General features: G+C 41.0%; 1 protein-coding gene across 2 annotated transcripts in view; it reads right to left on the reverse strand.

Moving 5' to 3' along the window:
* The window catches only part of LARS1 (leucyl-tRNA synthetase 1), a 74,786-nt gene that overhangs the window by 21,694 nt on the left and 25,640 nt on the right, over nucleotides 1-27,452 (reverse strand). For both annotated transcript variants that reach the window (XM_047778952.1, XM_047778953.1), the window contains exons 11-22: nucleotides 23,529-23,616; nucleotides 23,367-23,443; nucleotides 17,836-17,889; nucleotides 16,955-17,095; nucleotides 14,469-14,546; nucleotides 9,328-9,413; nucleotides 9,176-9,241; nucleotides 9,010-9,092; nucleotides 8,173-8,311; nucleotides 7,625-7,837; nucleotides 4,528-4,585; nucleotides 2,094-2,157 (exon numbers count right to left, since the gene is read on the reverse strand). In XM_047778952.1, coding sequence (XP_047634908.1) covers nucleotides 2,094-2,157; nucleotides 4,528-4,585; nucleotides 7,625-7,837; nucleotides 8,173-8,311; nucleotides 9,010-9,092; nucleotides 9,176-9,241; nucleotides 9,328-9,413; nucleotides 14,469-14,546; nucleotides 16,955-17,095; nucleotides 17,836-17,889; nucleotides 23,367-23,443; nucleotides 23,529-23,616 — 1,147 coding nt within the window. The remainder of the gene's footprint in view (nucleotides 1-2,093; nucleotides 2,158-4,527; nucleotides 4,586-7,624; nucleotides 7,838-8,172; nucleotides 8,312-9,009; nucleotides 9,093-9,175; nucleotides 9,242-9,327; nucleotides 9,414-14,468; nucleotides 14,547-16,954; nucleotides 17,096-17,835; nucleotides 17,890-23,366; nucleotides 23,444-23,528; nucleotides 23,617-27,452) is intronic.

Genomic DNA, 27,452 nt, shown 5'->3' on the forward strand with positions numbered 1-27,452 from the left:
CCCTTTTCTGCTCCAGGGTCCAACCCAGAATCTTACCTTGCATTTGACTATTCTATCTCTTTGGTCTCTTCAAATCCGTGACAGTTTGTCTGCTCTGGACCTTGACTTCTGATGAGTAGTAGTGAGTTATTTAAGAGAATTTCTCCCTGCGTGGGTCTGTTGGGTGTTTTCTCATGATCACACTAACGATACACACCTCTGGCGAGAATGTCACAGAAGTGATGCCGTGTGTCTTCCCTGTGCATCACTCTCAGGGAGGTACCTGATACTGACACCACTCACCACTGCTGCTGCACACCTTCCTCACTCAGGAAGTGCCTGCCAATTTCTCCACCATAACGGTACTGTTTTTCCCTTTGTGATTATGAAATATCTTGGGAGAGATACTCTGAGAATATGCACATAACTTGTTTGTTTTTAAACTTTTACCCACTGATTCTGGCAACGACCAATGCATCTTAACTATGACAATATTACCATGATGTTTGCCTAATGGTGATTTTATATTTCACTCAATCCTTCTACATTCATTAACTGGAATTCTTCTGAAAGCAAGAGTAGTCCTTACTCCTCCACTTATTTATTTACTCAATTATTAATATATATTCACATATGGATTTATGAACATTTAATTAATTCGTTGGGTTATAATTCTAGCTTGGGCAACTGGGAGCTCCTTTGGCTACAGTGCTCATTCAGAATGTTCCATCCTTTTTAAAACAGTTCCTTATTTTCTGGCATAAGACGTTCCATTCTCATCTTATATTTTCCGTACTCCAGTCCTCAAATCAATCACTTCTCCCGGGAACCCTCTAGTTCCTTTTATTGTAGAATGATATTTAGAAACCAGGATCTGAATGCCAGATGTTTCGCTGCTACCACTGTTGCACTGCTCTCGGGCTCTCCTAGCAGAAAGAGCTAGGAGAACAAATGCATGTATACTAACACATAAATCTATGTTTATTTTTAAATATGTCTGTATATAAAATAAAAACCATGAGTTCATATTGACATTGCCAATTCTGACCCAACACCACAGGGTTCATTTTATCATTTCCCCCTGATTTACGCAGAGCTTCTGACAGTGAGTGCTCATCTACTTACTTGGTCAGTCCTCATACACACATACAGTAGTTTTAGGAATGCTGATTTAAACCTCTCGTGAAAAGCAGACTTACTAATAACTAAAGTATTTCTCTATATTCTCTGCATTACAGCATCTGGTCAAAATACTGTCATTTGAAGTAACTTAGGTTAGTTCTTTGCCATCCCCTTCAGCACAGTCTCAAACTGTGATCAGGAAAAAGAAGTCCCGTGACGACCAAAGACCTGGCAACCCAAGAAATGACTGGTTCCTTCAGGTTAGCGCATTTCTTCTCTCGACAAAGTAATGATCAAATGGACAGTAATGAGCCCAGGGAAAACATATTTTTCTAAAAAATGCATGTTCCCAAGCCCAAGTCACCTATATGTATATCAAATATGGAGAAAACACTTTGAAAAAGCTTCCTACAAGAGTGCCCATCGTGGTGCAACAGAAATGAATCCGACTAGGAACCATGAGGTCAATCCTTGGCCTCGCTTGATGGGTTAAGGACCTGGTGTTGCCATGAGCTGTGGTGTAGGTCGCAGACATGGCTGGGATCCTGAATTACTACAGGATCCTATGGTGTAAGCCGGCAGCTATAGTTCCGGTTTGCCCCCTAGCCTGGGAACCTCCATATGCCACAGGTATGGCCCCAAAAAGCAAAAAAAAAAAAAAAAAAGCCTCCTACATACTCACCATCTCTAAAACTAATTCTTTAATCTTAGAAGTAGTGTGAAATTAGGAGCAAGTGAAGTAGCAATTACAGTGAGTTTCCTTTGAAAGAAGACTATTCATCTTAGCTTAACCTTGTTCCTAAACAGATCAGATCAGCAATTCTTATGTTTTAAAAATTACATTGCTTGTACACAAAGAAAACATGAATATTTTAAAGAATTGGTAAAAGCAAAAGAGAAAAGTGATAAAGAGACGACAATTTTAATTGGCCTTCTATAATCTGAGGAGAACTGGACCCTATGGGACAGCAGTACCAAAAAATTATACTCACCATCAGCTGAGTATTTGTCAAGAGCTTCAGCCAAAGTGAGGAAGTTGCCTGTAGATTTTGACATCTAAAAAAAGAGTCAATGACAAAGCACTAGTAAGACTATATATAGATAAAATAAACCAAATCAGCCACATCCAATTACATGGATTAGCCACCATCAGATAAGGACAAAAAGGATTAGAAACAAGGAAAGGAAAAGATATCTTACACTAACTTCACAGAGGAGAAAACTGAAGTTCGGTCAACAGAGTGACCGTGTGAGTCCCTCATCTGGTCAGTGCCAAAGTGAGGACAGGATCTCCAGTCTGATACTCAGTCTACTGTTGGTTAGTTCCATCACCTAAAACTGTCCCTTGGGAACTCGTTTAGACATGTGGACTGATTTCACTGTAACCCTGTAATTCCACCTCGGCTGGTCATACATAAAGGAGAGCTTTTCAGAAAAGAATGGATCAGTTCACGAGGTCAGAACTAGGGTTTGAGGGAATTTCCCGTCACGAGGGGCACAATAATTGGTTATTCAAGCTGTGCTCTGCCTGGGCAGCACAAGTAAGGATGTAAGGTGCACAGCCAAGACAGCTTTTTTTTTTTTTTTGCTTTTTAGGGCCGCACCTGAGGCTATGGAGGTTCCCAGGCTAGGGGTCTAATCAGAGCTGTAGCCGCCAGCCTACACCACAGCCACAGCAATGCGGGATCCGAGCCATGTCTGTGACCTACACCACAGCTCATGGAAATGCCAGATCCTTGACCCACTGAGGGAGGTCAGAGATCAAACTCACAACCTCATGGTTACTAGTCGGATTCATTTCCGCTGCACCACAATGGGAACTCCAGCCAAGCAATCTTTATAACTTAAAATTTTTTATGCTTTTATAGCTTTGCTGATACCAAGAGAGGTGATTATCTATCAATTTTCCACTAACGGCAATAAAATCTCTAACAAAATGAGTACAGTGCATGTTTAACAAAGCAATGTGGAGACCAAAGGAAATGTCATGTCATTATAAAAGGATTTACATTTATATACATACCCACATACATACATATATAAATATACATAAGGCTCCACTTGACTTACAAAGAAAAAAATGAGTTCTATAACAAAAGTCCTTATTGATATAACAAAATCTATAAAATAGCTGCTTTCCAATCTAACGTACAGATTATTTTAAATGAACTGTTTTAATCCTTTGCAATATTAGGGCACCGGTTTAAAAAAAAAGTTTTGTTTCACAATTCACATCATCTGCTATTTGTTTAAATCTATAACTATTTTCATTATGATATATCTACACTAATGAATTTACCATTAATACTCCCGTCAGATACAGCAAGAGTCACTAGTTAGGACAAATCCAACTTGTTACAATTTTTATTAATGAGAAATAAATAACACTAAATTTTTTTTAGTTGAGGAAGGCTACCTCTTTCTAATGTACACAAAGGCATCAGAGGAGCAAGCAAGGGCTTTGTCAAGAAGTTTTTGCAATAACCTCCTGTTGAGGATACTGAATAATTAAAGTGTTAGCCTACACAAAATCCTATCTATTAGTAGTAGTAACAACAGGGGAAGCTGCAGTAGTATAAGAGATATACTGTCTGGGAAGACACAGTAAATGACATTTAAGAATCCTACAAACTCCAAAATCCTATTATTCCAATTCAGTGGACAGTCACAATATAAAGCAGAAACCACCAAATTATTTTCTCAACTTAGAAGGATATTATAGGGTCACAATGCTGGGATGTTTACGCTTCTGATCCCTTTTTCTGTCCCTCTTGTCTCTCCTCCTGTTACAATTTATGTCACCCTTTGTCACTCTACATACAAACGTTATAATAAGTTTTCCTCACCCCCTCCCCTCAATCAACACTCTCTACTCCACTTGCTCAATTTTAAAGATAAACCTTTAATCTAAACATTTTTTCTTTTTTGGCTGTGCCTGCAGCATGCTAAGTGTCCTGGGCCAGGGATCAAACCCATGCCACAGATGTGACCAGAGCACCTAACCCGATAAGCCACCAGGGAATTCCAGTCCTAAACACTTTAAATGGATCTTTAACTCTCTGATTTTCGTAATCTTTTTTGTTTGTTTGTTTTTTGTCTTTTTAGGGCTGTACCCGCAGCATATGGAAGTTCCCAGGCTAGGGGTCAAATCAGAGCCCTAGCTGCAGGTCTATGCCACAGCTGTAGCAACACCAGATCCAAGGTGCATCTACAAGCTATATCACAGTCTACAGCAACTCCAAATCCCTAACCCACTGACTGAGGCCAGGGATTGAACCCGAACCCTCGTGGATGCTAGTTAGGTTCTTAGCCTACTGCACCACAACAGGAACTCCTCATATTCTTTATTTCTTTAAATAGTACAACATCCTAAATCTGCACATTTTTCTGCAGAATTTTAACCTTTTGAGCGGCAATGAGCCTTACCTTCTCAGAGTTGAGGAGGAGATGTCCATTTGCCCTCACAGCTACAGGCCACTTGTCACTTGACAGGTAAATGTTTAAAGACAGAAAGTAAAATTTATACATTATAGTTTAGCCTTAAAAATGTGAGGTAAATGCTAAGATTTACACAAGTTTGCTAAGGAAAATGTACAGGGATATTTATTGAGTCCTGTGCAGAACAGGAAACAAAACAAGGAAAGTGTCCATTAGTCAAGGACTGGTTGTATAAACTATGGTACAGGCATACAACGAAATACTATGTAACTATTTTTAAAATATAAGCTAGGCTATATATATGGACATAAAAAGATCTTAAAACTATACTACTACAAGGAAAAACACAAGACAGAAGAGTGTCTACAAAGTGGCATCTTTGTATAAATTAAAAAATAAACAAGTATAGCTATCTGATGCTGGTATATGCACACAATTTCCAGAAGAAATCATAAGAAAGCAGTAGTGGTGATGAGCTTTGGAAAATGTAGCGATATGGGGAAAAGGGTGAAAGTTCACTTTTAACTTTTTACCTTTATGAACCATATGAATGTTCAGACTACATACGTATCATTCATTCACTCTATCCCTGAGATCCTGTGGCGGGTAGTGCTAAGAGCAAGAGTTCTGGAGCCAGACAGCTTGGGTCTGCATCCTGGTTCTGCCACTGCTAGCTAATTCTGGGTGAGTTATTTGAGCTCTCTATGCCTTACTAAGGTTCCCTGTCTATAAAACGAGGATATTACAGACCTTCGAAAAGCTGTAGTGACAGGTACAAGAAATATTAATAGTGATTAGAACAATGTCTGACATAAGCACTTGATGCTGTTACTTATCTGTAGGTTTAAAAAGTTACAGATTTTTAATGACAGATTACATGTCAAAAACTTGATGCAAGAGGGTAAATCAACTATGTTGCTAACAAGTACTTTTGAGATACCTGATTTTAGCAAATGCACATTTTAAACAATAGAGAAAAATAACTGGATGACAAAAACCACATCAGACATATTTTTTTCTCTTTTTCAAAATCTCCCTTTTATTCTTGAGAGTTCCCTGGTGGCCTAACTGTTAAGGATTTGGTATGTCACTGCTGTGGCTCAAGTTCAATCCCTGGCCCAGGAACTTCTACATGCCACATGCCCCAGGCACAGCCTAAAGGAGGGAAAAATGCAATCTCATTCTAAACACAAGGAGTCACATGAGATTTCTCTGGTCTTATGAAATAAAATTTTAACACTAGGAGGGGTTTGTTTCTTTAGCTCCTTGAGAGCAGGGAGAAAAAGGCCCTTTTTTGACATGTCCGGGCCAAAACAGAAGATGATACAAGGATTACTCTTGAGCATATCGTATTAAAAATGCCTCTTCAACCCAGAGTCTAGGCAGAACATCCCTACCAACTAATGCTGGAACCTTGGGGCTCTCAGCTCTAAAGGGATGTTTCTTTCCAATTCTAACATCCTAGGCTTTTTTTTTTTTTTTTTTAAACAGTCCATGTCTTATTGCAATACTTATTTTTTTTTTGTCTTTTGTCTTTTTTGTTGTTGTTGTTGTTGCTATTTCCTGGGCCGCTCCCGCAATATATGGAAGTTCCCAGGCTAGGGGTTGAATCGGAGCTGTAGCCACCGGCCTACGCCAGAGCCACAGCAACGCGGGATCCGAGCCGCGTCTGCAACCTACACCACAGCTCACGGCAACGCCGGATCGTTAACCCACTGAGCAAGGGCAGGGACCGAACCCGCAACCTCGTGGTTCCTAGTCGGATTCGTTAACCACTGCGCCACGACGGGAACTCCACAATACTTATTTTTAAGGTATTAAAACTGGAACTTAAGAAAAGCCTAATGAGCTACATTATACTTAAATTTTTTTTTAGTATTTTTAAAAAGTATTAAATATTTTAGTAATTTTAAAAAATAAATAATAAAGTCCAAGGTCAAAAAGCAGAAAACATAAACTAGTATATAGTCTAAAAATCTCCCTTCTATCCTTGCCTCACAAATAACCAGTTTTTGTTTTTGTTTTCCTGGTCTTTAAAGGGCCACACCCATGGCATATGCAAGTTCCCAGGTTAGGGGTTGAATCAGGAGCTGCAGCTGCTGGCCTATACTACAGCCACAGCAACGCCAGGCCCAACCCTCATCTGAGACCTATGCCACAGCTTGTGGCAACTCTGGATCCTTAACCCACTGAGCGAGGAGGCCAGGGATCGGAGCCGTGTCCTCATGGATATTAGTCAGGTTCCTTACCGCTAAGCCACAATGGGAACTCCTTTACTCCCTTTTTACACACAAGGTAGTATATTGTATACCCTGCTCTGCACTTTGCTTTTTTCATTTAATATATGAGAGCTCACTCCATATTAGTACGTGAGGGTACAGTACAGAATAGTAAAGCACACACACGTTAGAACTGCTGTACATACGTCAAAAATGAAACAGGACTGGTGCTTATATAATTCTCGAAATTCTCTGGAGATTGAACTGGTTATAATTTTAATTATTTTAGCAATAGCAACAGTTCTAATCCAATCTAGATTCTCTCTGTGAACCCTAACGGCAAGAAGTCTTGGGAACTAGATGTGAGAAGAAAATAAAGGAAGTCAGATCAGCCATGAAGAAATTCCGGCTCTGAAACTTTTACAGGGGATCTTCAGTGATTACGTCAGGAGAAACAATGTACATATTGTACCAATACCAGGGAACAGGCATAAAGCAACTGAAGGGATGTCAATTACAGGGATCGGAACATGCTATCCCTCAACAGCCCAGGCTCTGCCTTGAATCACCTTTATTCCAGCACCCAACGGGTCAAATGAATCATGTAAAAGGTCGAGTGAAGTACAGACGGAACATCAACGTACCCTGAAACGTGAGAGGCTGTGGTGATGCACGCAGGTAAGAGGACTTTTGGAAATAACAGATGGGCCAAGGTGTGATTTCTGCTTCAGTACATTTAGTATACGGAAAAGAATATAGCTGGCAAATCTAACCATCCCCCCACAATAACTTCTACAAATATCTGAAGCTAAAAGCCATCCTTGCCAATAATCGAGAGTTTATACCACGTCTCTTTCAGCACTCACCTTTCTTCTGGCCACATCGCCACATGACTATAAAGGAAATATGAAAGATGATTTGGAATAAGATCCTTGCCAGAGACTCGAAGATCCACAGGATACCAGAACTCAAATTCCTGCTTCAACTGATCTAATTTTCCCTTTGGGATCTGAGTCTTAGGAAATGGAGCCTCCTTGAAGAAAATATAATCCCAAACTTCCTTGGTCATCTGCTGCGGTCTGTATTAAAATAATGAAAACAGAAAATAATAACATACATACACGATTTCGTTGAAAGAATCGATATTCTAATGCAACCATGAAGTAGAAACCACCTGCTCAATGCAGCCACAGTAACAAATGAAGACAACGATCCCCTAAGAATGATGAGATAACAGAGGAGGGGCTGTTTATTACTTCTCAGTTCAACACCAAAAAAAGCAAAAATATGATGACAAAATTCTGCTGACTAAATTCTTACAAAAACCAAACACTAGAGAGAACTTTCAATACATAAATCAAAAGCTCACATTTCATGTAACAAATTACATTTCTTTCCTTATCCATTCACCAACCTGATGCCCAGCGGAGACTCTGCCTGTCCACGTATGTCACCTCCCTGCAACAGGTGTGCAGCTGTGTAAAATGCCATGTAAATAGTGGAGTCAGAAAGTGATTCAATCAGCCACTGCTCATCCCACGGGAGACGAGTACCTGCAAGATAAAAAAGAGAAAACTAATGCATGAGAAAACTAAGAGACCCTTCATCTATAAAAATCTAAATTTTCAAGAGCAGATCCATAGAATTGACAAAGCTACTTATTTAGGTTCTTAAGTTTACTTGAATGATTAATACAAATAACTGGTAAATGAAAGAACAAAATGGCTGAAGCACCAGAACTTTCTACTAAAAAACAGAACCGGAGTTCCCGTCGTGGCGCAGTGGTTAACGAATCCGACTAGGAACCATGAGGTTGCGGGTTCGGTCCCTGCCCTTGCTCAGTGGGTTAACGATCCGGCGTTGCCGTGAGCTGTGGTGTAGGTTGCAGACGCGGCTCGGATCCCGCGTTGCTGTGGCTCTGGCGTAGGCCGGTGGCTACGGCTCCGATTCAACCCCTAGCCTGGGAACCTCCATATGCCGCGGGAGCGGCCCAAGAAATAGCAACAACAACAACAACAAAAAAAAGACAAAAGCCAAAAAAAAAAAAAAACAGAACCATAAAAGCTACACAGGTTAAATGCTTCTACCACAGGTAGATGGTAACAGACCACATCCTAGTCTTCCTCACCCTCTAACCAAAACCTCTTACTTCCAACTCAGAAAAACACTGGAAGAGAGGGGAAAAAGGTAAAAGGGTTCATCTGTGTTAGCGGCAAAGTCATTCAAACAGAAAAACCTGAAGTTTGCTTACCGAGACCATAAGTTCTTGAGCAAGCATGCTCTTGTAGCCAGTCCAAGGTCGCTTCAAAATTCCTCCTGGTCTCCTCGCAGAACCTGGAGAGCGGAGAAGACAAGGTCTCACTCCTCCCCTTGACTGTCTTCCCCGTGGCTCATCTCCATGCCCTTCCCCGTCTTACGTTTCGAGGTTCTTCAAGCACTGGCATGTCTGTTCCTTCCACTTCTCTTCTCCATAATCCAAGTACCTGGGAGTAGATGAATTGATTTAAAAAAACAGAAGTCAAAGATAAGCAAAGTGACGGAAGGAAATTCTTAGGTAAGAGAGACTAACCACTGGTCACACAGGGCCACGACACATTCATCTGAAGACCTGGACATAACTTGTTTCTCTGGTTCCATGTAAACATATGCATCTCCCTAAATGAAAGTAAATAAAAACATATCAGATACTATGTCAAGGCAACCTCTATTCCTCAAAGATAAGAAAAATAACTTTTAAAAAAATGCTCTGTTACCAATACCAAAACCCCACTTTTTTTTTGTCTTCTTAAGGCCACACCGTAGGCATTGGGAGGTTCCCAGGCTAGGGGTCAAATCAGAGCTGTAGTTGCCAGCCTACACCATAGCCACAGCATCAGCAACATGAGATCCAGGCTGCATCTGTGACCTACATCACAGCTCAGGGCAATACCAGATCCTTAACCCACTGAGCGAGGCCAGGGATCGAACCTGCGTCCTCAGGGATGCTAGTCGGATTCGCTTTCTCTGAGCCACGAAGGGAACTCCAAAACCCCACATTTGTATTATGTCTTCGCTCTTTCCAGGGTAGAAGTTATCTGCCTTTCTTTCTATGTAATATTTGCTTCTGAAAAGCTGTGCGTCTTTATCAAATGGATCACCTTCCTCGGTACAAATTATTCCTTTTGCGACTAAAAGGTGTTAAAACAGTTTCTAATGCTATGGTTTGAAGGTTAGGCTGCCTGCAGGTCCCAATGTGGCGCAGCGGAAACGAATCTGAGTAGGAACCATGAGGTTGCAGGTTCGATCCCTGGCCTCACTCAGTGAGTTAAGGATCTGGCATTGCCGTGAGCTGTGGTGTAGGTTGCAGATGCGGCACAGATCTGGTGCAGCTCCGATTCGACCCCTAGCCTGGGAACTTCCATATGCCACGGGTATAGCCCTAAAAAGGACAACAAAAGACAAAAGAAAAAAAAGAAGGTTAGGCCGTCTAAGGCCACCTTTCATTCTTATTACAATGAAAACATAAAGAAAGTAGGAAATTAGATACATGGAACCAGGGCCTTAAAAAAATGCACAGAAATTAAAAACGGAAAGTACTATTACTAAAGATTTATAGCATCATGAAAAAGTCCCACTAGAAAACTGACCATAAATTTAAATACAAATATCTCAAATATTATGATCCCAAACTTATTAGGCTACAATAATTTTTTAAAATAAATTCAGCATTATTATTCATTTTATTATTCATAAAATGATTCACTGTTTTGTATACTTAATGCAAGTTCTTCATACTTGACTTAAATAGGCTGGACTTCGGCTTAAAGATGGTAAATTAAAAACAGACATTAACTTTGCTCCCTCTCAAAATTCTAACAAAATGACAATAAAGGGGCTTTTTTAAAAAAATGGCAAAAAGGAGCTCCCGCTGTGGCACAGTGGAAATGAATCCGACTAGGAACCATAAGGTTGCAGGTTTGATCCCTGGCCTCACTCAGTGGGTTAAGGATCGGGCATTGCTGTGAGCTGTGGTGTAGGTCACAGACTCCACTCGGATCTGGTGTTGCTGTGACCCTGGCATAGGCTGCTGGCTATACCTCCGATTAGACCCCTAGCCTGGGAACCTCAATAGACCATGGGTACAGCCCTAAAAAGCAAACCAAAAATGGCAAAAAGCTATAAAAACAACAAAAACAGAAGAAATACTATCAATCAAATTTTGGAAACTAATATGCAGAATGAATGATAACTATATTGGCAGAAAAGAAAACTAGCTGAATCCTAAGCCCACAGAAGAGAAAGCCGAAAAGCAATCAGACTGCATTACAGAACCGCCAAAAGACTCAGGATTTGCGGCACAAGATAGCTCTGGAAGAGGAGGTAACATGAGGAGGGAAAGAAGAGGACCAACTGAGGTCTTCGAAAGACGTCAGAAACCCAGATACCCTGAGCCCCACCGCACAGACAGGGAACTGCCCTCCCTGTGCCAGCACAGCAATGAAGGCTTATTCTCTGGAGAGAACAAGAGCGTCTCCCAGGCAGAGGACCAAGTTGAGGGTACAGCTATCACAGTAAAGGGGGTTAAGGGGTTAAGTGAAAGTCAGCATTCTGGGTGCTGGTACCAGCCCTTGCGGCTTCTCCCACTTAGCTCCCAGAATGCTCAGTTAGCTTAGACTCTTTAAGCCGGAAACAAGAATCTTCTGAGGGGAATCTAACAAACTAAGAAGCCCTAATTAACATCGAGCTAACAACAGGGCTTCCCTAAGGCCAAAATGGAACTTTCTAGATCCCCCCAATGAAGCCCAGTAACAAGCCCTACCCATATCCAAACAGGTTCCAAACACCTTTTTGTACCCACTCTTAAATATCAACTTTATTCCTCAGATTAATAAGAGATAAAAATTTCATATCCATGAAACAACAATAGCAGCATCCTACGGCAGGATGAGGTAACAAAAATATGCCCTTAAACTGGCTCTGAGTTGGTAAATGCTGAAGTGGGTAAGAGGTATACAGAAATTTATTGTACTTTTCCCTTTTTTATAAGTTTGAAACCTTCTATACAAAGAAAAAATTTTAATAAGTTCCTAGAAATATTTAGTTATATATACATGCATTAGCACCCAAATAGCAGATGTAACAAACACACAGTAAACAAAAAGAACTCATAGGAAGAAAAAGTTGAGGGACTCCCCCAGAAAGGAGAGCAAAGAGACTTTCAGAGTCTAAAGAGATCCAATACCTAAACAGAAAAATTCAAAAAGCCAAGATGAAAAAAGAACAGGATAAAATAACTAAACAAAAAGTTAAGAAATTTTCCCAAAGTTGAAGAATGTTAAGTTTCCAGGTTCAAGGAGCCCCTCATGCATCCACAAGAATGCATGAAAACTGACCTACACCCAAGTAAATTATCATGAAATGTCAGAATACTGGAAGAAAAGAGATCTTGTTCTCAGGTGGAGGGGTGGGGAGTGGGCGAAAGAGGAGAGAGACACAGGTCACTCATAAAAGATCCACTATTGGATTTCCCACTGTGGCACAAGAGGCACGGTGGTGTCTTGAGAGCACTGGGATGCAGATTCAATCCCCAGCCAGGCACAAGTGGGTTAAGGATCTGGCGTTGCCACAGCTGTGGTGTAGGTCGAAACTGCAGCTCAAATCTGAAATCCCTGGCCTGGGAACTTTATATGCTGTGGGGCAGCCAAAATAGAAGAAAAAAAAAAAAAAATCCACATTATCAGAATAGTCTTGGACTTTTCAACAGCATCATTTCCAGAACACCATGGGTAATGGGCTTCAAATTTTTAAGGGAAAATTATTTCTAACCCAGATTTCTACACCCAGGCACTGAAGTGTGAGGACAAAATAATGAAGATATTTCAGGAGTTCCCATCATGGCTCATCAGCTAACGACCTGACTAGCATCCATGAGGACAAAGGTTTGACCCCTGGCCTCACTCAGTGGGTTAAGGATCTGGCGTTGCCATGAGCTGTGGTGTAGGTCAAAGATGTGGCTTGGATCCCAAGTTGCTGTGGCCTTGGCGTAGGCTGGCGGTCACAGGTCTGATTCGACCCCTAGCCTGGGAACCTCCATATGCCGTGGGTACAGTCCTAAAAAGACAAACAGATCAAAAAAAAAAAAAGGTATTTCAGACATGGAAGGTCACAAAAATTTACTTTTCAGGCACCCATATCCAGGAACACTACTGGAGGCAGAACTTCACCAAAATGAGAAAGCAAGTAAGAAGCAGCCATGGGATCAAGAAAACAGGAGGTCCAAATCGAGAAAAGCAAAGGAAATCCTAAGTAACGGTGGAGGAACATCTCAAATGACATTTATCACCCGTGATGTAAGCATGCAGCCTGGATGACTACAACAGGCCAGAGGCTCTGGGAGAACCTTCTCTAAGACGTAACCAATAGCATACTGACGTGTTTGAAGGTACTGGGAGGAGAAATAAACAGTTGGGACAGAGCTTGGGGATGAGGAATCAATCATTACATTTAAAAGAAAAGTGAGGAGAAAATAAAACTGTTATTCACACCAGGGAACACTAAAAGCTGGGGAAGAGACGCTCTCACTGTATACTACACTATGGATCAGCCACATCTCAAAAACATACACACTAATGATTGCTCTATAGATATACCAATACTAGGAAGACAGCAGGTGAAGAAGTGCATGCAAATGTGAGGTTAGAGAGGAAGACAGGTTGAGGAAGAGTTAAATCTTGATCTTCCATGGTAGAAAGTCAATGGCTAATGCCTAAAACTAAAAAAATTTAAAAATGACACTATAAGCATTTAGAAAAATTAAAAAATTACACTATAAGCATTTAGATTAGCGATATCTAAGGAAGGTGGAGGTCAACAGTAAAAGAAATAACTAAAACAGACGAAAGATAATGTAGAAAGATGGAGATGGAAATTGCTTATTTTAATTTTAATAAGCCTTAAAGGAGTCCCCTTGTAGCACTGCAGGTTAAGGATCTGCCATCATTACTGTAGCAGCCAAGGTCACTGCCGTGGCACAGGTTCGACTCCTGGCCTAGGAACTTCCACGTACCAAGGTCGAGGTCAAGGAAAAAAAAAAAAAGTCTTATAGACCACTGTCTCTCCATATTAAGAGTACAAACTGTAAAAAGTCAAGTAACTCAACAGAAACAAGTTACAACAAAAAAGAAGAGGGAAAAAAGGATAAAAGTAAAGCACTAAAGAAAAAAAGAATTCTACCTACCAGTACCTTGAATGGCCACTGCCCGGAGGCATCATTAAAGATCTTTGTATGTGATTTGTACATGCGAACTTCATTTTGCTTTTTAGGGCCGCACCCATGGCTTAAGTTCCCAGGTTAGGGGTTGAAGAGGAGCTACAGCTGCCAACCTACACCACAGCCATAGCAACACTGGATCCTCTAACCCACAGAGCAGGGGCAGGGGTCAAACCTGCATCCTCATATACACTGGCTGGATTCGTGTCCACTGAGCCTCGGAGGGGAGTCCCTGCACATGCAAACTGTAGAACACTACCTTCGTCATCGCAGGTGGGATGTTTAAGTGACCTGCTAAGTAGGTCTCCAATTACATATACATGTATTATACACAAAACTGTGTCTTTAATACTGCTCCAGGTTCTACTACAGAACTCGGTGCTAATAAACACTGTCAAGTCTGCCTATTAATTAAAAGCTTTTCTCCTACAACGGTATTCAGAGGACAGCTTATCACTTACAGTGTCAATCATCCTATTTCGAATATTCTTCTTTACATCTTGGACCTTCTGTCCTTCAAATCCATCCACCAACATTATCTAAAAGGATGAGAAGTAGGGAGAAAACACATATAAAACAATTAAAATTTGCTTTGGGTTCCCCCTGCCCCAACCTTTCCCTGACTAAATTTACTTCCATCCACAACCAAGATATGTTTAATGTGAACTTCACCACACTTACAACCACAAGTTTTTATTCTGGCACAGCTTGGAAACCTAATAGTTCTCACACACTTATTTTTCTTTAACTAGGATAGCTATTATGAATATGATTAGAAAGAATCCCACTTCTGAGGCTTCCACGTGGAGAAAATTCCTCTACCCTAACTGATGTCACTCCTAAAGGTTCTGGGAGAAGGAACTGCAGCTCAGCCCTACTTGGGCTTCTCCCAGCTCTGTTTACTGCCAGCGAGCACTCGCATTTGCTCAGCCTTATGATACACTTGGCTCATAGAGGAAGCCCTACTGTATTTTAACTCTGCCTTTTATGTAGTGGAGAAATTTAATTCTAGGGCAAAGTCCTGGCTTGTCTACTGTTTTCACAGAGCTGAGCCACAATCCCCTTCTACGTGACACTCTGACCTCTATCCATCTGACTTCCCTGACTCTCTCAAACAGTTTCTATCTTACACGAAAAAGACCTTCCAATCCTCTAACATACTAAAATGCTTCACATCTAATTAATCATTATGAGATTACAGTTATCAATCATGGCTCGGGGTGAAGAGTACAAATCTTAGAGTCAGGTTACCTAGTTTGAGTCCTAGTTCTGTCTGGCTCCCTGGCTAATCTTGGTAAATTACTTCATCTCTAAGTGTCTCAATTTCTTCATCTGTAAAATGAGAACAGTGCCTACTTCACAAGGTTTTGAGTTGTGAATTAAGTTAATATGTAAATGCTATGTAAGTGTTGACTTTCATTGTCATCCAAAATGTGTAAGTCACTTAAAAATAGAGACATATAACCAATTCTTGGTTATCCAGAAAAATGAAAGTCAAGGGGAAAAATAAAGAGTTCCCTGGTGGGCTAGCAGTTAAGGACTCAGCATCACTGCTGTGGCTCGGGTTCAATCCCTGGCCTGGGAACTTCTGCATCCCAGCAGTATGGCCAAAAATAAACAAGTAAATAAATTACATAAAGAACATTTTCATTTATAACCTTAAAAATCCTCATTTCAACCTGAAGCCACTAGCAACCTGAATGAGTTTTTACTTTCTCTGGCCTCATCTTCTTTCCACAGAAATGTAAGACACATTAACAAGTGCACAATTAAGGAGAAGAGAGAGGCTCAAAAGTTGTTTGTTATGCTAACATAATAACAAGTAAATTAATGAACTGAATGAAACTGCTTATTTAAAATATGAACTCCTTGGGGAGTTCCCATGGTGACTCAGTGGTTAATGAATCTGACTAGGATCCATGGTTGGATCCCTGGCCTTGCTCAGCGGATTAAGGATCCGGTGTTACCAGGAGCTGTGGTGAAGGTTGCAGATGCAGCTTGGATCCTGCATTGCTGTGGCTGTGGTGTAGGCCAGCAACTACAGCTCTGATTCAACCCCTGCCTGGGAAATTCATATGTCGCAGGTGTAGCCCTAAAAAGCAAAGAAAATAGTAATAATAATAAAATAAAATATGAACTCTTCGGCATTCCTACTGTGGTACAGTGGGTTAAGAATCCAACTGCATGGAGTTCCCGTCATGGCTCAGTGGTTAACAAACCTAACTAGTATCCATGAGGACGCGGGTTCGATCCCTGGCCTTGCTCAGTGGGTTAAGGATCTGGTGTTGCTGTGGCTGCAGCGTAGGCCGGCAGCAATAGTTACGAACTGACCCCTAGCTGGGGACTTACATATGCTGTAGGCGCAGCCCTAAAAAGACAGAAGACAAAAAAAGAAAGAATCCAACTGCAGCAGTTCAGGCTGCTGCAGAGGTGCAGGTTGGATCCCTGGCCAGGCTCAATAGGTTAAAAGAATCCAATGTTGCTGCAGCTGTGGCGTACATTGCAGCTGTGGCTCAGATTCAATCTCTGGCCTGGGAATTTCCATATGCCATGTGTGTGGCTATAAAAAAATAAACATTAAAATAAAAAAATAATTAATGAAATATAACTCTCCAATTAAAAGAGCAAAAAAAGGGAACAAGTATTCTTCATATGATAAACCTTTGGAGTTTATGGTAGAATAGTATGACTAACTTTAAATATCTTCACAAGAAATTCGCTCAGAGATTAGAAGGCACAAAAACGGAATTTCTGTAAATACTATTAGACAAAAATATTACAAAAAAAAAATTGGAAACAAAGAATACAATCTTACAGTAAGGGCTCTCTAATTCAGATACAGTTAAAATTACACTAAACTTTTCTGTAATTTTTTCTAAATCACTAAGAAGAAAATCACAAAGCATGAAGAAAATCAAATAAAAACGATAAAAAAGTCGTTACTTACACCATCATAAAACCCCTTTAGGTATAATTTCTCCTTTGCTTCTGCAAGTTTTTCTCGGTCATTTTGGCTCTGAACTTTCAACTCATCACACATAGTTACAGCAGAAAGCTTTCCAAAACCTGGGATTTCAATGATTGGCACCTGCAAACAACAGCAAGGTCAGGAACTCACTCATACCAAGTGAACACAAAAGCAGCCCTCGACACGCAGTCTTTGTGCCTCTACTGTCCAATGAAGTCACTTCAGATTTTATGTATCAATACAGCAGTGTCACACATTAGGGACTAACACTCAGAATGTGAATCTGTCTTCCTACTTTCCAAATTCTCTGTACCACCCCCCACATTACACGCACACCTTCCCCAGCTCTCAACCTTCCACTGACATATAATTACCTAAATCATTAATGCTGAAACTAGCATAAGCATGTAAACAACTAAATTTACAGATGATCTTGCTTTTGGCTTATAGTCAGTATTCTGGATTCTTCACAAAAATTATTCACTAGTAATTTAAATGGTTTTTCTTTTGCAGACACTAGTATGATAAATATTCATGAGAAATACTACAAAATTTTGTCTTTAAAAGACTAGAAATTGGCCACACTAGAAAAAAGCTACTGTAATACTGGTGATGGTAAAAAGCTATTTGTTGTTCCAGAACTGCAGGTGTCAGGTGCTAAAGTAATGCCTATTATGACTCTTTCTTTTGCTCTCATTTGCCATGGCAGATACCACGTTAAAGCAAATATACTCTTAAGCAAACTCCCTCTTATCTTCATACTCTTCCAATTATTTAATCCTATTACCAGTAAAGCGTTAGCTCTTTTTCCCTCTAATAAAGAGATAAATATGGATATTCCGGATCATCTATGTACTCACAGGCTCGAATGGCAAGACCATATCATCTCTAATTCCATACTTTGCTCGTAAAGCCTACAAAAAAAAATGGAAGTTAGTACCAATGATCAATATTTCACTTGCATGACCATCAAGAAGCACCTTCCAAACTTTTAAAACTATTTTTGTTCTCTCCATAAAGAGCAATTTTTTTTTTTTAATAGCCCTACCCTCAGCCTATGGAAGTTCCCAGGCCAGGTACTGAATCCAAGCCACAGCTGCAAACTATGATGCAGCTGTGGCAACACGGGATCCTTTAACCCACTGCTCTGGGATAGGGATCAAACACTCGCCTCCAGTGACCTGCGCCGCCCCAGTCTGATTCTTAACCCACTACACCACAGCAGGGAACTCCGAGAGTAATGTTTTAATTTTACCAAATATCTCAAGAAGGGATGTATGACTTTAAAAATGCAGAACAGGGAGTTCCCGTCGTGGCTCAGTGGTTAAGGAATCCGACTAGGAACCATGAGGTTGCAAGTTCAATCCCTGGCCTTGCTCAGTGGGTTAAGGATCCAGTGTTGCTGTGAGCTGTGGTATAGGTTGCAGATGCAGCTCGGATCCCGAGTTGCTGTGGCTCTGGCATAGGCTGGCAACTACAGCTCTAATTCGATCCCTAGCCTGGGAACCTCCATGTGCTGTGGAAGCAGCCCAAGAAATGGCAAAAAGACATAAAAATTTTTTAAAAATTTTTTTAATTAAAAAAATTAAAAAGCAGAACAGTTCAAGTGAACAGCTGAAATAATGAGACTATACAGCAAAAGCAAAAGCTAACACACACACACACACACACACACACATACACACCCCACTTAAAACAAGGTTCATATTCCAGACTGCACTGAAAATGTGAGTATCACAAAACTTTATTTCAGGAGTTTCCATTGTGGCTCAGTGGTTAATGAACCCGACTGGCAACCATGAGGTTTCAGGTTCAATCCCTGGCCCTCACTCATTGGGTTAAGGATCAGGCATTGCCCTGAGTTGTGATGTAGGTTGCAGATGAGGCTTAGATCCCACGTTGCTTTGGCTGTGGCGTAGGCTGGTGGCTACAGCTCCAATTAGACCCCTAGCCTGGGAACCTCCATATGCTGTGGATGTGGCCCTAAAAAAGACGATTAAAAAAAAAAAAAAACACTTTACCTCAAAACTTTTATAAAACCTATCACATCAACAGATTAAAAAAGAAGAATTAGGTCTGGCATTGTCGCTGCTGTGGCTGTGGTTACAGCTGTGACACAGGTTCAATCCCTGGCCCCAGAGCTTCCACATGCTGCAGGCATAGCCCCCCTCACCAAAAAAAAAAAAAAAAGAAGAATCACACAGTCATATCAACAGATGAAAAAAAGCATTTGACCAAATCCAATAGCCATTGATGATAAAAACTCTCAGTAAACTAAAACAGAAGCAGATCTCAACTTGGTAAAGACTATGTATTAAAAAAAAAACCTACAGCTGGAGTTCCTTGGTGGCACAACAGGTTAAGGATGCAGATTTGATCCCTGGCCCGAGAACTTACACATGCTGCAGGAGCAGCCAAAAGATAAAATAAAATGGCTAATTAAAAATAAAACAAAACAAAAAACAATCTGAAAAACCACCCTACAGCTAACAACATACTTGATGAGAAATTTAAAGCTTTCCCACTAAGATCGGATATGCTAGGATAACCCTCCCACCAATCCTTTCCCACCCCCTTTTTTTTCAGTCTTTTTGGGGCCGCACCTGTGGCATATGGAAGTTCCCAGGCTAGGGGTCAAATCAGAACTACAGCTGCCGGCCTACACCCCAGCCACAGCCACACAGAATCCAAGTCACATCTGTAACCTACACTGCAGCTCAGGGCAATGCTGGATCCTTGACCAACTGAGCCAGCCAGGGATTGAACCCACATCCTCACGGATACTACATGGATTCATTTCCACTGCACCACAACACAACTCCTGACCACTCCTTTTCAACATTATGCTGAATGTTCTTGATAATGAAATAAGGCACGCAAAGAAAAGGTATACAGGAGTTCCCTTGGTGCGCAGTAGGTTAAGGATCTGGCGTTGTCACTGCACAGTGGCTCAGGCTGCTGCTGTGGTGTGGGTTAGATCCCTGGCCCAGGAATCTCCACATGCCAAGAGTATGGCCCCCCAAAAAAGAGGTATACGGCTATAAAGTTTGGAAAGGAAAACATCAAACTCTATGTAGAAAATACATAAAAATAAATAATAACAAAAAAACTCCTGGAACAGATAGGCAATTATGGCAAGGTTGCAGATTACAGCGTTAATATGTAAGATTCAATTGTTCCTATATACCAACAATGAACAAGTGTAACTTGAAATTAAAAACACAATACCAGGAGTTCCCGTCATGGTGCAGTGGAAACAAATCCAACTAGGAACCATGAGGTTGCAGGTTCGATTCCTGACCTTGCTCAGTGGGTTAAGGATCCAGCGTTGCTGTGAGCTGTGGTATGGGTTGCAGACACAGCTTGGATCCCATGTTGCTGTGGTTGTGGTGTAGGCCAGCAGCTGCAGCTCTAATTAGACCCCTAGCCTGGAAACCTCCATATGCCACAGATGTGGCCCTAAAAAATAAATAAAACAAATAAAAACACAATACCATTTACATTAGTACTCCCCAAATTAAGTACAGCTGAACTTTAAACAATATGGGGTTTAGGGGCACAAATTCCTCTAAGCAGCTGAAAATTTGCATGTATCTTTATGGTCAGCCCACTGTATCCAAAGTTCCACATCTGCAAATTCAACCAACTACGGATCATGTAATACTTTAACATAAATTTATTGAGAAAAATCTACATATAAGTGGACCTGCGCAGTACAAACCTGTGCTATTAAATTGTACTTAGGTACAAAACTAACAATATATACCTACGACATGAAGAAAACTACAAAACTCTGATGAACAGGATCAAAGAAGAACTAAATAGATATTCCATGTTCACAGATTAGAGACTCAACACTGTCAAGATGTCAGCTCTTCTCAATTTAACCTACAGATTGAATACAATCTCGATCAAACTTACAGCCAGTTACTTTTACAGATAATAACAGACTGACTCCAAAGTTTATATGGAGAGACAAAAGACCCAGAATAACCAACTCAATACCAAAGAATAAAGCTGAAAGACTAACACTGTCTGACTCCAAAACTTACATATCATAATAACCTAGACGGTGTGGTGCTAGTGAAAGAATAGACAGATCAACAGAACACAACAGAGATCCCAGAAACATACCCTATAAATACAGTCAACTGGTCTTTGACAAAGGAGCAAAGGCAATACAATGGACGAAAGACAGTCAACAAATGTTACTGGAACAATTGGAAATCCATACGTAAAAAAATCAATTTAGACAGACTCAACCCAAAAATTAACTCAAAACTAACACAGAGTCTTACCATTTGATCCAATAATCGCACTGGTATTGAGGACTTCCTATCATGGCTCAGTGGTAGAGTTCAACCAGTACCCAAGAGGAAGTGGGTTTGACCCCAGGCCCCATTCAGTGGGTTAAGGATCAGGTGTTGCTGTGAGCTGTGGTGTAAGTCCCCGATGCAGCTTATATTCCATGCTGCCGTGGCTGTGGTGTAGGCCAGCAGCTGCAGCTCTGATTCATCCTCTAGCCTAGGAACTTCCATATACCATGGGTGCAGCATGAAAAAGAAAAAAAGAAAAATGAAAAAAGTCCCAGAAGATAACACAGGAGAAAACCTGAACGATCATGGGTATGGTAATGCCTTTTTAGATACACCACCAAAGACAATCTATGAAAGAAATACTTAATAAGCTGGACTTTATTAAAATTAAAAACTTCTGCTCTGCAAAAGAAAATACCTAGAGAACTGAAAGACAAACTACATACTGACGAATAAAAAGAATGTTTGCAGAAGACACATCTGATAAAGGATTGTTAGACAAAATATACAAAGAACTCTTTTAAATTAGACAGTAAGAAAACAAACAACCTAATTTTAAAAATAAGCCAAAGAACTGGGTCACTGTGCTGCACAGCGGAAATTGGCAGAACATCATAAATCAACTATACTTTAATATAAAAATAAAATTAAAAAAATAAGCCAAAGACCTTACTGGACAAACCTCACCAAAGAAGATACACATCATGGAAAAGCAGCATATGAAAAGATGCTCCACAACATCTGTCATCAGGAAAACGGAAAATAAAATGAGATGTCACTATACCCCAATTACAATGGCCAAAATCCAGAACAATGACAGCACCAAATGCTGACAAGGATGTGAAGCAGCAGGAACTCTCAAACAGCGCAGGTGGGAATGCAAAACAATTCGGCCACTTGGAAGACAGCTTGGTGGTTTCTAACAAAACTACACACAGTCTTACCATATGATCCAGTAATCACACTCACTGGTATTGACACAAGAGTTGCCACACAAAATTCTGCATATGGATGTTTATAGCAGCTTTACTCATCACTGCCAACACTTGTTACCAACCAATATGTTCTCCAGTAGGTGAATGAATAAACAAACTGTGTACATCCAAACAGAATACTACTCAGTGCTAAAAAGAAATAAGCCATACGAGTTTCCAACTAGGAACCATGAGGTTGCAGGTTTGATCCCTGGCCTCCTTCAGTGGCTAACGATCTGGCGTTGCCGTGAGCTGTGGTATAGGTCGCAGACGTGGCTTGGATTTGGCGTTCCTGTGGCTCTGGCGCAGACTGGCATCTGTAGCTCCCTACAGACCCCTAGCCTGGGAACCTCCATATGCCATGAATACAGCCCTAAAAGGACAAAAAGACAAAAAAAAAAGAAAAAAAGAAAAGAAAAAAGAAATAAGCTATAAAGTTATGAAAAAACCTGGGAAACCTTAAATGCATATTGCTAATTGAAAGAAGTCTATCTAAAAAAATCTACATACTATATAGTTCCAATTCTATGACTTCCTGAGAAAGTAAAACTATGGTGACAATTAAAAAGATCAGTGATTGCCAGCGGTTGGAAGGAGGAGAGCTGAAAAGAGTAAAGAAGTTTTTAAGGCAGTGAAAATACTCTGTCTGTTATATTGATAGATACATGTCACTATACGTGCGTCCAAACCCCAGAGGATGTACAAGCCACCAAGAGTGAGCCCTAAGGTAAACTATGGACTTTGGGTGGTTATAATGTGTCAACGTAAGCTCATCTTTGGTAAAAAGTGTACCACGCTGGTGAGTGATGCTGATAATGGGGAGGCTATGCCTGTGTTGAAGCAAGAGGCATATAGGAAATCGCTGTACCTTCCTCCCTTTCAATTTAATTATGAACCTAAAATTGCTGTACAAAAAATGTTTAAAAAAAGATTCTATGAAATATTATATTTAAAATTCAAACCACAGGAAAACATATAAACATCAAGAAACAGGTTAAGGCCAGCACTTCAAAGATACACGCACAGACTTTTAGCCTAATCCAACAGCCGGTCAGCGGTACCTAACCACGGAGATGAGGAACATGAAACACAGATCCTCACCTGCTTTTTCTTCAAGTCTCTGAAGGCAGCGAAATCATCAGGCGAGTCAGAAGGAACACTTGTGACCACACCAGTCCCTTACAAAAGAAAGTGTGGAGTTAACTAATACAACTAGAATATGTTTCCAACCAAAGAATTTCTAGAAAGAAACAAACTCTTTACCTTTATCCTCCTTGATCGTGAGCATTGGGAGAACATAGATCACCTTATAAGACGTTAAAGGTGCAGAAAGTGATGCCCCAAGAATTTCCTATGGAAGAAAAAGATCGGCATAAAATAGGAAATAACATTCTAATTATTAAAATTTAAAACAGTGGTGGAGTTTCCGTCGTGGCTCAGCAGTAACAAATCAAACTAATATCCAGGAGGACGAGGGTTTGATCCCTGGCCTTGCTGAGTGGAGCTAAGGACCCAGTGTTGCCATGAGCTATGGTGTAGATTCCTGAGGTGGCTCGGATCCCATGTTGCCGTGGCTGTGGTGTAGGCCAGTGGCTACAGCTCTGATTCTACCCTAGCCTGGGAACTTCCATATGCCATGGGTTCAGTCCTAAAAAATAAATAAATAGATAGGTACGTAGGTAGGTAGATAGAGAGATAGATAGACAGACAGATAGATAGAAAGAAAGAAAATACATAAAGTAAAACAACTCAGAGTTCCTGTTGTGATGCAGCGGAAACAGTCAGACTAGTAACCAGGAGGATGCAGATTCAATCCCCAGCCTCGCTCAGTGGGCTGGGGATCTGGAATTGCTGTGAGCTGTGGGGTAGATCGCACATGTGGCTTGGATCCCTCAATGTTGCAGCTGTGATGTAGGCCAGCAGCTGGAGCTCTGATTGGACCCCTAGCCTGGGAACTTCCATATGCCACACATTCAGCCCTAAAAAGCAAAAAAAAATTTAAAAAAGCAGAACAACTCATTCTTTTATACCTACTAGACTAAAAGAAATTTTAAAACAATTCTAATACCCAAATCTTGTGAGGAAATTAGTACACTAATAGGCTGAACCCAAAGCATATGGATATTCCAGGGCCAAGAACTGAATCTGAGCCACGGGTGCGACCTACACCCCAGCTGTAGCAATGCAGGGTCCTTTAACACACTGCACCAGGTTGGGGATCAAACTCAAGCCTCCTCAGTGACCTGAGGCCCTATAGTCACATTCTTAACCCACTGTATCACAGCGGGAACACCCACTAATACACTGCTTTTAACGTTGTACTCCATTAGGAAAACAATATAGGAATCCACAGCAAGAGACACACAAATATTCACACGACTGGGACCCGGCAACCCAATCTTAACGAATTTTCCAGAAAGGAAAAAAAATTATTTTTTGAGAATCTGCCCAAAGCTGTATTAACTACATTAGCAAAACCTGAAACAACTAAAACTTTAAATGATAGAAAAATCACTTAATAAAATATGAGATACCAACAACTGAAATACACAGATGCATCTAGGAGTTCCCTTCATGGCTCAGTGGTTAACAAACCTGACTAGGATCCATGAGGACACGGGTTCAATCCCTGGCCTCACTCAGTAGGTCACGGATCCAGCACTGCCGTGAGCTGTGGTGTGGGTCTAAATGGGGCTTGGATCTGACATTGCTGTGGCTGTGTAGGCTGAAAGCTGTAGCTCCAATTCGAGGCCTTGCTTGGGAACCTCCATATGCTGCGGGTGCGGCCCCAAAATAGCAAAAGAAAAAAAAAATGTATCTAGCTTCTCTTTAAAAAATCGTAAGAGCTGATATCTGACAATACTGAACCCATATTCTCATGTATCAGCAGCTTGCAGCTGTTTATTTTAGCTAAGGAGTGAATTTTTTAATTCCACACAATGAATACCCAGCCACTTCACTGATAGAGTTAATCTGTTTTTACAAAATTTATACTCATATATGTTAAAGGCTAAATATCAGTACAATCTTAAAGACTGAGAGCTATCTTTTTTCATTTATACTCTGCCAATTTTCTTCACTCCAGAATCTGCCCAAATTAACATGGAAAGAGACTGTATTTAAGAACAGGAAAAAGGAGTTCCCGTCGTGGCCCAGTGGTTAACGAATCTGACTAGGAACCATGAGGTTGCGGGTTCGGTCCCTAGCCTTGCTCAGTGGTCAAGGATCCTGCGTTGCCGTGAGCTGTGGTGTAGGGCACAGATGTGGCTCAGATCCCACATTGCTGCAGCTCTGGTGTAGGCTAGCAGCTGCAGCTCCGATTCGACCCCTAGTCTGGGAACCTCCATATGCTGAGGGAGCGGCCCCAGAAAAGGCAAAAAAAAACACAAAAAAAGGAACAGGAAAAAATTTGTGTCATTAATCCTATTCTCAGACAGAACTCTAACATCAGGAACTAATGAGATGTGGCAGTGATGCTTATAAAAGAACAAGCAATTCAAATGTGCATTATAGAGAATCATTAAATAACTTGTGGCAGAGCCAAACAACAGAACCCTGTGTAACAGTAAAAACTAAGAACAAGGAAGATGTTTAGGTGGTGATAAAATGATTACCAAGACACAGTTAAGTAAAAAAGAAAGCAAAACACAGAACAATGTAGTAACATATATGTAGCTCCGTGTGTGTGTGAAAAAGAAGGCAAAGGAATATACACGTATACATTTGTTTGTATCAACATGAAATACTCCTAGAAGGATACACAGGACAGTGATTTTACTGACTGCCTAGCAAGGGAGAATTGAGTTACTGGGTGTATTTTGTATATCCTTTTGTCTTTTGAACTTTGAGACTTACGAATGTTTAACAATCTAGTCAAAATAAAAGTTTACAGGAGTCCCCACATATCTCAGCGGGTTAGGGATCCACCGCCGTCATTGCTGTGGCTCTGGTTACAGCTGTGGGGCAGGTTCAATCCCTGGCCCAGGTATATGCACATGCCATAGGTGTGGCCAAAAATAAAGAAATAAGTTTACCAACTAAGTAAGAAATGGAAGTCCAATTCAAAAGGAGAACTGAGGAGTTCCTGCAGTGGTTCAGCAGGTTAAGGACCCAACACTGTCTCTGTGAGGATGCGGGTTCAATCCCTGGCCTGGCTCAGTGGGTTAAGGATCCAGCATTGCCACGAGCTATGACGCAGGTCTCAGATGCAGCTCAGATTTGTTGTTGCCATGGCTGTGGCGTAAGGTGCAGCTTCAGCTCTGAGTCAGTCCCTAGCCCGGGAACTTCCATATGCTGTAGGTGTAGCCATTAAAAAAAAAAAAAAATGAATTGTGATGGTATTCTACTCTTTTTTTTTGTCTTTTTTTGTTGTTGTTGTTGTTGCTATTTTCTTGGGCCGCTCCCGCGGCATATGGAGGTTCCCAGGCCAGGGGTTGAATCAGAGCTGTAGCCACCGGCCTACGCCAGAGCCACAGCAACGCAGGATCCGAGCCACGTCTGCAACCTACACCACAGCTCACGGCAACGCCGGATCGTTAACCCACTGAGCAAGGGCAGGGACCGAACCCGCAACCTCATGGTTCCTAGTCGGATTCGTTAACCACTGCGCCACGACGGGAACTCCTCATTTTTTTCTTTTAAAAGATTATTATGACACCAAAAATCAGTATGTACCAAAGGGAATAAAACATACTCAAAAATACTAGTAAGTAAATAAACTCTAAGAGCTTTGTAACCATCTAGATTTAGTTAAGATCAACTATGACTTTCTTTTCAGAAAAAAAGCAGCTGCAATTCTACACCAGGAATGCAGGTAATCACACTTAACAAGTAATATAGTGTCTGCTGCAGCTATTAAATCTCGTATTTTTCAACCTCACACAATGAATACTCCTCATCAATTAAAAGAAAAACAAAAACAACTGAAGTTCCCGTTGCGGCTCAGTGGTAACGAACCTGACTAGTATCCATGAGGACGCAAATTTGACCCCTGGCCCTGGTCAGTGAGTTAAGGATCCGGGGCTGCTGTGAGCTATGGTGTAGGTCACAGACGAGCCTCGGATCCCACGTTGCTGTAGCTGTGGTGTAGGCTGGCAGCTGCAGCTCTGATTCAACCCCTAGCCTGGGAACTTTCACATGCCGTGGGTTTGGCCCTAAAAAACAACGATGATGACAAACTACTCCTAC

The sequence above is a fragment of the Phacochoerus africanus genome, chromosome 4, assembly GCF_016906955.1.
Source record: "Phacochoerus africanus isolate WHEZ1 chromosome 4, ROS_Pafr_v1, whole genome shotgun sequence".
Taxonomy (NCBI): domain Eukaryota; kingdom Metazoa; phylum Chordata; class Mammalia; order Artiodactyla; family Suidae; genus Phacochoerus; species Phacochoerus africanus.